Source organism: Oncorhynchus mykiss, chromosome 5 (genome assembly GCF_057628025.1).
Source record: "Oncorhynchus mykiss isolate SJ-2025 chromosome 5, ASM5762802v1, whole genome shotgun sequence".
Taxonomy (NCBI): Eukaryota; Metazoa; Chordata; class Actinopteri; order Salmoniformes; family Salmonidae; genus Oncorhynchus; species Oncorhynchus mykiss.
Window position 1 is genome coordinate 35,877,272 of NC_143026.1, and position 10,845 is coordinate 35,888,116.

At 41.5% G+C, this 10,845-nt stretch overlaps 1 protein-coding gene across 2 annotated transcripts; it reads left to right on the plus strand.

Moving 5' to 3' along the window:
* On the plus strand, nt 1-10,299 carry stoml2 (stomatin (EPB72)-like 2). 2 transcript variants are annotated; one of them, XM_021602568.3, is made up of 10 exons: nt 1-420; nt 2,933-3,094; nt 3,233-3,332; nt 3,434-3,492; nt 3,588-3,689; nt 3,776-3,910; nt 4,079-4,223; nt 8,737-8,816; nt 8,905-9,033; nt 9,173-10,299. In XM_021602568.3, the coding sequence occupies exons 1-10, from the start codon at nt 310-312 to the stop codon at nt 9,281-9,283; spliced, it is 1,134 nt and encodes a 377-aa protein (XP_021458243.2). In that variant the 5' UTR covers nt 1-309; the 3' UTR covers nt 9,284-10,299. The 2 variants fall into 2 exon arrangements, with proteins under 2 accessions (XP_021458243.2, XP_090090722.1); XM_090234596.1 differs by lacking the exons at nt 8,737-8,816; nt 8,905-9,033; nt 9,173-10,299 and adding an exon at nt 4,927-5,299 and having other exon boundaries at nt 227-420.
* The last annotated feature ends 546 nt before the right edge of the window (nt 10,300-10,845 follow it).

A 10,845-nucleotide genomic window follows, 5' to 3' on the forward strand; every position in this document is an offset into this window, starting at 1 on the left:
ACAGACAGGCTTCTCTGGTCTATGCTGACGCAACATATGGAAAGTGCTGGAAATTCAGACTCGGAATATTGTCAAGGCCTACATAACAATGATTAAAAACATCTGAAAGTGTTAGAAATATTAAACATTCACAATGTATTTTGTATTATATTTACAATAATTTAAACGTATATTTGTTTCAGGAAACTATGCATCATCTGAAAAGATAATCGCCAAAGTTCCATTTCCCCTATCAACAGGGGGACGTGTTTAACCAGTGCACCAATTTGATGTTGTAACTTCGTTTCCTGAATCGGCCGAGGGTCACACATGAACAAATATTCATTCATTTCACCTAAACCACATAGCTACATATCAGCCAACAATTACGTTAAGAAAATGTTCCGAACATTGTGCCGGACTGGCGGTGCCCTTTTAATGGTAAGACACATGCTAATTCAAGCTAGCTAACGTTAGGTAATTACTGTTAGTCTACTGAGTTAGCTTGCTACTGTACGCCAGCTAGCTTGCCTTGCTATCATGTGTTCACTGAGATGTTAGTCAGCTAACTAGATAACTAGTTACATTATATATATAGTCAGTTCGTCAAATATCTGCGCCGCTAAAACTGCCCTGGTGTACTTTAAGTGCTGTTGTTGTGAAGGTGAAACGCAAAGTGGTAGGCCACACAAACTTACTGAATGGGACCACCAAGTCTGTCCTCCGTTTTGAACACTCGCCACCGAGTTCCAAACTGCCTCTGGAAGCAATGTCAACTGTTTGTCGAGAGTTTCTTGAAATGGGTTTCCATGGCCGAACAGCCGCACACAAGCCAAAGATCACCATGTGCAATGCCAAGCATCGGCTGGAGTGGTGTAAAGCTCGCCGATAGAGAACTAGCCGAAACGTGTTTTCTGGAGTGATGAATCACGCTTCACCATTTTGCAGTCCGATAGACAAATCTGGGTTTAGCAGATGCCAGGAAAACGCTACCTGCCCCAATGTACAGTGCCAACTGTAAAGTTTTGCGAAGGAGGAATAATGGCCTGAGGCTGTCTTTCATGTTTCGGGCTAGGCCTCTAAGTTCCAGTGAAGGGAAACCTTAAAGCTAAAGCATACAATGACATTCTACATGATTCTGTTCTTCCAACTTTGTGGCAGCAGTTTGGGGAGGGCCATTCCTGTTTCAGCATGACAAAGCCCCTGTGCATAAAGCAAGGTTTGTCAATTGATGTGGAAGAACTTGACTGGTCTGCACGGAGCCCTGACTTCAACCCCATCTAACACCTTTGGGATGAATTGGAAAGCTGATGTGAGCCAGGCCTAATCGCCCAACATCAGTGCCCGCCCTCACTAATGCTCTTGTGGTTGAATGGAAGCAAGTCCCTGCAGCAATGTTCCAACATCTAGTGGAACGCCTTCCCAGAAGAGTGGATGCTGTTAGAGCAGCAAAGAGGGGACCAACTCCATGATAATGCCCATGATTTTGGAATGAGATGTACGACGAGCAGGTGTCCACACTTTTGGCCATGTAGTGTATGTCGTTGGCCAGTTGAAAATGCCCTCAACAATACAATCAAATCAAGTTGTATTTGTCACATTAGCCAAATGGTGTTTTTAGAGTTTATAAACCTAAATCTGTGCTCTTTGGTGCTATTATATTTAGTGTTGCACGGTAATATCATGGTACCAAAACGTTTATGAACCAACATTTTAGAATACCATTTCATATGATAGATACTACTGACTTTTTCAGCCCTACCCATCTGAAGAACATGCTTGTGCCTTCTTTATCTTTATAAAGTCAGTTTTGTTTATAAATTCAGTTGAATTTAAACTACATTCGCTAGTCTCTTGTATGTGCAGATCCAATAATATCCACTTTCATGTGCATATCATTTGTGGCATCTGTAATCGCCAACCGCATCCCCTATCAGCCCTCACTCACCTGCTTCTCGCTGTCCACTCTGCTCGCATCTATTCCTCAGTCAGTTTGAAAAAATATATACTTTAGCCGGGATGCAGACCCTGATGAGTCTTCTGTTACAATGTATCAACATTGCTCTTTGTATCATCACCTGTTATAACCAAGAGCACTGACCAGTCTGAGTAGCCTTTGCAAGCTCACTCTCATGCAGCCTCTGAGTGTCGGAGATGGAAAAAGCACCGCTCCGCGACAGGTATGCTTGCCGCTTTACAGCAAAGAAAATGGCTTTTCTCTAGCCTAAATGGTTCCAAAAATGTGCCATATTACCAGAGAAGCCTTTTTTCTTTCTATCGGGGTTCACACTCATTTTATATAATTTCACAAACCATGTCGAGGGACACCTTAAACTAATCCTGGGTCGCTAATTATTGGTTTGATAATATACAGTGTTGTTCAGTCATGTTACCTAGCTATCTAACAACCTGGTAACTTGACAGTAGGTTTAGGTACATTTTAATGGCACTTACAGAAAGGAAAAGAGCCTGCTACTCATGAGATGTGCTTAAAAAGGTAGGATTCATATAGGCTTAATGTAAGCCTAAACTATCGTGTGCCTCCTATAGCCTGTTCTGGATTTGTTCTGTGCTCCAGCATAGCACAGGGTTTTTTCCCCAGGAGCCAAGATGTTTCTCGGTTTCTGTTCATCTCTCTACTTTTGGAAATATTTATATTGACAAGTACATTTGTACACCCACTGTATATCTGTACAGCCACTACTCATTCTCTTATAGCTCTATGTTCTCTCTACCTGTTTGTATATAATGTATGTAAACACTGTAAATTCTGTCTCTTAATGTTGTCTCTAAATGTTGTCTATCACTAGCAGCACCATATCACCAAGTACAATTCTGAGTGTGTAAATGTACTTGGTGAATAAAGATGATTCTGAAGTTGCAACTCTCATGGAGTAACCTTCTGATGCAACAATGTGTAATGTACATTGATGGTGATTTTGTTTCCCTCCAGCATTCCCAGAGAACAGTGCCCACAGTCCCAGCGTTGTGGGTGACACAAGCCCAGCAGCGATGGGCGTCCAGTCTGCCCATGAACACTGTGGTTCTGTTTGTGCCACAACAAGAATCCTGGGTTGTGGAAAGGATGGGCCGCTTCCATCGCATCTTAGAGCCGGTAATTTAACCATTGTTTTCCAATTAGCCAGTGATCTGCACCCTTAATTACTTTCACACTATTTCACAGTTTATATCCCGAATGCATAAAAATGATCAATTTACTAATTTGTCTTTCACCTTTCTGGATAATCTGTAGGGCTTGAATTTCCTAATACCAATACTGGACAAAATCCGTTATGTGCAAAGTCTTAAAGAGATAGTTATTGATGTCCCAGAGCAGTCTGCGGTCTCTTTAGGTGAGTGACAACTGTCACTGTTGGCTTCACTGTAAGCCAGTCTTTATTATTCTCAGTCAGTCCTTGTCTCGGAATTAACCGATATCTGATTACATCCACAGATAATGTGACACTACAGATAGATGGAGTCCTCTATCTTAGAATATTGGATCCTTTTAAGGTACGTTTGTGAAGTCCATGATTTCTTGAGGTTGTTGTTCATGGAAGTTTTTGCTTTGTTTGTAGATATTGATTACAAGATGTACTTCCTTCCAGGCCAGCTATGGAGTTGAGGACCCAGAGTATGCTGTCACCCAACTTGCCCAGACCACCATGCGGTCAGAGCTGGGAAAACTGACCCTGGACAAAGTATTCAGGGTGAGTCTCGGTTCTTTTTTACAAATTGTGTTTGTGATATTTTTTTTAACCTAATTTCCTTGTTTTATATTTCTCTATTTCTCCAGGAAAGAGAGACCCTTAATACCAACATAGTCCACTCCATCAACCAGGCGTCAGATGATTGGGGAATCCGTTGCCTTCGTTATGAAATCAAGGATATACATGTTCCACCACGTGTCAAAGAGTCCATGCAGATGCAGGTGAGAGGGGCTGGCACTGCTGCCAACAAACTGGGAGACAGGTCTTGAACCTCAAACTATTTCTGAGCATGATCTTATTTATAGATTAGTGATACATTGCACATTATTAATACTTAGCCTATCAGTTTTGCATGTTTACACCCTTTCTGACTGCCTTCCGTTGTGTAGGTGGAGGCAGAGCGTAAGAAGAGAGCCACTGTGCTGGAGTCTGAAGGTCACAAGGAAGCAGCCATCAATGTTGCTGAGGGTCGCAAGCAAGCTCAGATCCTGGCCTCGGAAGGACAGAAAACAGAACAGATCAACAAAGCAGCTGGTAGGTTAATTCACAGATCTAGATGACTTAAGGCCTTTGTTAACTACTAAGGATGGTGTGAAAGTTGGACCGTTGTTTTTGATGTAAGTTTTGTCTGAGTTAGAACGGCTTCTGTTTACCTTATCTGCCTTAGTTGAATGTAAGTCGATCTAGATAAGTGTCTGCTAAATTACAGAAATGTTTCTGTTGTGCGAGGCAGCTTGATGTACTGAGCTTTCAGAAAGTATTCAGTCACCTTTTTCCACGTTACAGCCTTACTCTAAAATTGATTAAATAAACTCAGCAAAAAAATAAACGTCCTCTCACTGTCAACGTTTATTTTCAGCAAACTTAACGTGTAAATATTTGTGAACATGAACATAACAAGATTCAATAACTGAGACATAAACTGAACAAGTTCCACAGACATGTGACTAACAGAAATGGAATGTGTCCCTGAACAAAGGGGGGTCAAAATCAAAAGTAACAGTCCGTATCTGATGTGGCCACCAGCTGCATTAAGAACTGCAGTGCATCTCCTCCTCATGGACTGCACCAGATTTGCCAGTTCTTGCTGTGAGATGTTACCCCCACTCTTCCACCAAGGCACCTGCAAGTTCCCGGACATTTCTGGGGGGAATGGCCCTAGCCCTCACCCTCCAATCCAACAGGTCCCAGACGTGCTCAATGGCCATGGCAGAACACTGACATTCCTGTCTTGCAGGAAATCACGCACAGAACGAGCAGTATGGCTGGTGGCATTGTCATGCTGGAGGGTCATGTCAGGATGAGCCTGCAGGAAGGGTACCACATGAGGGAGGAGGATGTCTTCCTTGTAACGCACAGCGTTGAAATTGCCGGCAATGACAACAAGCTCAGTCCGATGATGCTGTGACACACTGCCCCAGAGCATGACGGACCCTCCACCTCCAAATCGATCCCGCTCCAGAGGACATGCCTCGATGTAACGACCACTCCTCCGACGATAAACGCGATTTCGACCATCAGCCCTGGTGAGACATAACCCAAAATGACAAACCAAAAACACGTTTTTAGAAATGTTTGCCAATTTATTTAAAATAAACATATCTTATTTACATAAGTATTCAGACTCTTTCCTATGAGACTCGAAATTGAGCTCAGGTGCATCCTGTTTCAATTGATCTTCCTTAAGATGTTTTTACAACTTGATTGGAGTCCACCTGTGGTAAATTCAATTGATTGGACATGATTTGGAAAGACGCCCACCTGTCTATAAGGTCCCCCAGTTGACAGTGCCTGTCAGAGCAAAAACCAAGCCACAAGGTGGAATTGTCCGTAGAGCTTCTAGTCAGGATAGTGTTTTGTCTCAGATTTGAGGAAGGTTACCAAAACATTTCTGCAGCATTGCATGTCCCCAAGATCACAGTGGCCTCCATCATTCTTAAATGGAAGAAGTTTGGTGTAACGGTTTTCTTCCGCTGAAGGAGAGGAGGACCAAAATGCAGCGTGGTTAGAGTTCAACATGTTTAATCAAGACCATACATGAGAACACTACAAAACAACAAAAGTGAAAACCGAAACAGTCCTATCTGGTGCAATGACACAGACAGAAGACAATCACCCACAAAATACCCAAAGAACATGGCTGCCTAAATATGGTTACCAATCAGAGACAACGACAGACAGCTGCCTCTAATTGAGAACCAATCTAGGCAATCATAGACATACAAAACTACCTAGAAAGGACACAGCCCCATAAACATACAAAACCCCTAGACCAGACAAAATACTTAAATCCCCCATGTCACACCCTGACCTAACCAAGATAATAAAGAAAACAAAGATAACTAAGGCCAGGGCGTGACATTTGGAACCACCAAGACTTCCTCGAGCTGGCCGCCTGGCCAAACTGAGCAATCGGGGGAGACGGGTCTTGGTCAGGTGGTGACCAAGAACCCAATGGTAACTCTGACAGAGCTCCAAAGTTCCTCTGTGGATATGGGAGAACCTTCCAGAAGGACAACCATCTCTGCAGCACTCCACCAATCAGTCCTTTACGGTAGAGTGGCCAGACGGAAGCCACTCCTCAGTAAAAGGCACATGACAGCCCGCTTGGAGTTTGCCACAAGGCACCCAAAGGACTCCGAAACATGAGAAACATGATTCTCTGGTCTGATGGAAACCAATATCAAACTATTTGGCCTGAATGCCAAGCGTAACGTCTGGAGGAAACCTGGCACCATCGCTACGGTGAAGCATGGTGGTGGTTGCATGCTGTGGGGATGTTTTTCAGCGGCAGGGACTGGGAGACTAGTCAGGATCTAGGTAAAGATGAACAGAGCAAAGTACAGAGCGAACCTTTATGAAAACCTGCTCCAGAGCGCTCAGGGCCTCGTCCCTAAGCACACAGCCAAGACAGCATAGGAGCAGTGGTGGAAAAAGTACCCAATTGTCCTACTTGAGTAAAAGTATAGATGCCTTTTTAATAGAAAGTTACTCAAGTAAAAGTCACCCAGTAATATACTACCTGAGAAAGTATTTGGTTCTAAATATACTACTTAAGTATCAAAAGTAAAAGTATAGATCATTTCAAATTCCTTCTATTAAGCAAAGCAGGCGGCACCATTTTCATGTTTTAACATTTATGAATAGCCAGGGGCACACTCCAACACTCAGTGCGTGAATTTGACAATGTTCTATGTCCTGCTAAGCATTCAAAATGTAATGAGTACTTTTGGGTATCAGGTAAAAATTACATTATTTTCTTCAGGAATGTGGTAAAGTTAAAGTTGTCAAATATAAATAGTAAAGTACAAATACACCAAAAAACTACTTAAGTAGTACTTAAGTGTTTTTTATTTAAGTACTTTACACCACTGGACTGTAGTGGTTTCTGGACAAGTCTCTGAATGTGCTTGAGTGGCCCAGCCTGAGCCCGGACTTAAACCCGATCAAACGTCTCTGGAGAGACCTGAAAATAGCTGTGCAGCGACACTCCCCATCCAACCTGCCAGAGCTTGAGAGGATCTGCAGAGAAGAATGGGAGAAACTCCCCAAATACAGGTGTACCAAGCTTGTAGAGTCATACCCAAGAAGACTCTAGTCTGTAATTGCTGCAAAGGGTGCTTCAATAAAGTACTGAGTAAAGGGTCTGAATACTTATGTAAATGTGAGATTTCAGTTTTTTATTTGGAATAAATCTGCCCAAATTTCTAAAATCCTGTTTTTGTTTTGTCATTATGGCGTATTGTGTATAGATTAAGGAGAAATAAACAACTTAGCTAGAGGTCGACCGATTATGATTGTTTTTCAACTACGATACAGATTAATCGGCCAATTTTTAAATTTTATTTTATAATTTTTTACATTTAAATTTCATTTTATTTGTAATAATGACAATTACAGCAATACTGAATGAACACTTTTATTTAATAAAATACATAAATAAAATCTATTTAGTCTCAAATAATGAAACATGTTCAATTTGGTTTAAATAATGCAAAAACAAAGTGTTGGAGAAGTAAAAGTGCAATATGTGCCATGTATAAAAGCTAACGTTTAAGTTCCTTGCTCAGAACATGAGAACATATGAAAGCTGGTGGTTTCTTTTAAACATGAGTTTTCAATATTCCCAGTTAAGAAGTTTTAGGTTGTCGTTATTATAGGACTATTTTTCTCTCTACGATTTGTATTTCATTAACCTTTGACTTGGATGTTCTTATAGGCACTATAGTATTGCCATCCTAATCTCGGGAGTTGATGGGCTTGAAGTCATAAACAGCGCTGTGCTTCAAGCATTGCGAAGAGCTGCTGGCAAATGCAGGAAAATGCTGTTTGAATGACTGCTTACGAGCCTGCTGCTGCCTTCCACCGCTCAGTCAGACTGCTCTATCAAATCATAGACTTAATTATAACATAATAACACACAGAAATATGAGCCTTAAGTCATTTATATGGTCAAATCCGGAAACGATCATTTTGAAAACAAAATGTTTATTCTTTCAGTGAAATACGGAACCGTTCTGTATTTTATCGAACGGGTGGCATCCATAAGTCTAAATATTGCTGTTACATTGCACAACCTTCAATGTTATGTCATAATTATGTAAAATTCAGGCAAATTAATTACGGTCTTTGTTAGGAAGAAATGGTCTTCACACAGTTCGCAACGAGCCAGGTGGCCCAAACTGCTGCATATCCCCTGACTCTGCTTGCACAGAACGCAAGAGAAGTGACACAATTTGCCTAGTTAAAATAAATTAATGTTCGCAGGGAATATTAACTAAATCTGCAGGTTTTAAAAAATATACTTGTGTATTGATTTTAAGAAAGGCATTGATGTTTATGGTTAGGTACATTGGTGCAACGACAGTGCTTTTTTCACTAATGTGCTTAAATCATCACCCGTTTTAGAATAAGGCTGTAACGTAATAACATTTGAAAAAAGTCCAGGGGTCTGAGTACTTTCGAATGCACTGAACAAGTACACCCACTTGACAGGACGCAAGCCTTTGTGACCGTTTCTGATTAGACTCTTGTTATCTTCACCTAGGTGAAGCCAATGCTGTCTTAGCCAAAGCAGAGGCCAAAGCTAAGGCTATCCGGCTGTTGTCAGACGCTCTAGCTGAACAGGTAAAATAGTTGATGGCTTCATCGTGTGTGTGTGTGTGTGTGCGCGCATCTAGATGGCACATTGACCCAACTGATGTGTTTCGAACAGAATGGAAACGCTGCAGCTTCCCTCAGTGTGGCAGAGCAATACGTATCCGCTTTCTCCAACCTGGCCAAAGAGTCTAACACCATCCTGCTGCCCTCCAACTCTGGTGACATCAGTGGCATGGTCACACAGGTCTGTCTCTGTTTAAGAAACAATTTAATTATGTGTGATTGCTCAGCCCATCCTCCCTGATCCTCCCTGTCAACACACCCCTGTCTCTCCGTCTTCTCTCTCAGAACAGTAACAGTCTATATCTTCCCCTTCCCCTCAGGCTATGACTATTTATGGCAGCCTGGCTAAGCAGAGCTCAAAAAAGTTAGAAAGTGTGTCCCCAGAGTGGGCGATGGAGAAGAGTGAGGAGCTTGTACCACCAGCCCAGTAGTGAAGGATGTCAAGACCACTCAAAGCAGTCACCGAACCGGAAGCAGTGACAGACAACCATGAGGCGCCAAGGCATTGTTGCCTGGTCAGCACCACCACTGTCTGGCCCAAAGGACACACTATCTGTTGCAGATTGAAGGACATTGAAACAGGAACAGGATAAGAACATAAAGACTTGTTTAGAGGCCTGGAAACATCAACCCATTTTGGAGGATTCATGTCACTTACACATTGTTTAATTTTGATTGAGTGTTATTGCACCCATTACATACATATGTTCCAATTACAAATCCACAAGCTGTCATATTGGTACTCTTCTCTTGCATCAAATACCAAATGACTGCGATGATCGAAAACTAGTAACCTGATTTAGTGCGTTCTGTTTAAGTGCTGTATTGTTGTCTTTTATATTTCCAACTATTTGTCCTTCATATGTTTTCATTTCAATATGTCATGAATGTTTTCCTTCATGTGAGAGCTTGTGACCTTACATTAAGAGCCACCCAGGGTCAGAGCAAGCAGAGGAGGGAATATTGTCAGGTATATGAAGAGAGGTTAGAATGCAATCTTTCCTGGAATACTTTCAATTTGGCTGCATTTAGACGGGCAGACCATTCTGATCTTTCTTCTACTAATTGGTCTTGACCAATCACATCAGATCTTTTTCAGAGCTGATCTGATTGGTCAAAATACCAATTAATGAAATTAATGATGCCTGTGTAAATTATAAACTACATCAAGTTAAGTCACCAAAAGTACTTGTAAGAAAATGACCTTGGATGGAAATAGTTTGTTGAAGTGGAATGTTTTATTTCACACCAATACCGAATGGGAAGGGGCCTCTGTTTTGGAGGAAGGTTTTGCATAACATAGCAAGTTTATTGATTTAAATGGCCAATATACCGATAATGGTCATCCACGATGATACTGTCACTATTAAAGGTATTGTGATTGACTTTAGGGAGGATTGTAACACCTCATCACAATAAATCTTGGTTTGAATGATTTGGAAGTAGACACAGCAGTGATTTCCAGTAATTTTTTCTACATATTGTAGTAAATATACATACAGAAGTCATGCTCTCTGAAAATGACAACTATCTCAGTGAGATTTCTCCTAAAGTGCAATTTTCTGATGATTTTTCACCTTTGACATCAGATGTTTTCCATCAGTATGCATGTTACACATAGAAAAAGCCTCAGGGGGGGGCTGTTGTGTTATTCAGTGGTAGTTTGTCTACAAAGCTGCTTTACAGCCTTTCTTAACCATTTCTGATGCACCGTGACTGGGGGCTCAACTCCTTATGTCGTCCTCCATCCTCATTTCGCCTGCTTCCGAAAAATGTCAAAGATAATTTCGGTGGCAAAGAGAGGAAACGTGGAAACAAATGCCCTTGTTTGAAATGAGACTAGGCCGCTAGCACTTTATCAGGCAGGAGGAATCCCAAAATATGTGTTAAGTGCCCCAAAAATTAAGCTTCTTTTGCCAGACATTTTATAGATCAAAGGATAAGTAGAGAATAGTTTTCTCCTCTGAGAAAACAGCTGATTCAAAGGGGAATA

Coding starts and splice junctions, on each gene's coding strand:
- stoml2 (XM_021602568.3), top strand. CDS start 310: ATGAACAAATATTCATTCATTTCACCTAAACCACATAGCTACATATCA. Junction 3,095..3,232: donor TCCATCGCATCTTAGAGCCG/GTAATTTAACCA, acceptor GATAATCTGTAG/GGCTTGAATTTCCTAATACC. Junction 9,034..9,172: donor TCAGTGGCATGGTCACACAG/GTCTGTCTCTGT, acceptor CCTTCCCCTCAG/GCTATGACTATTTATGGCAG.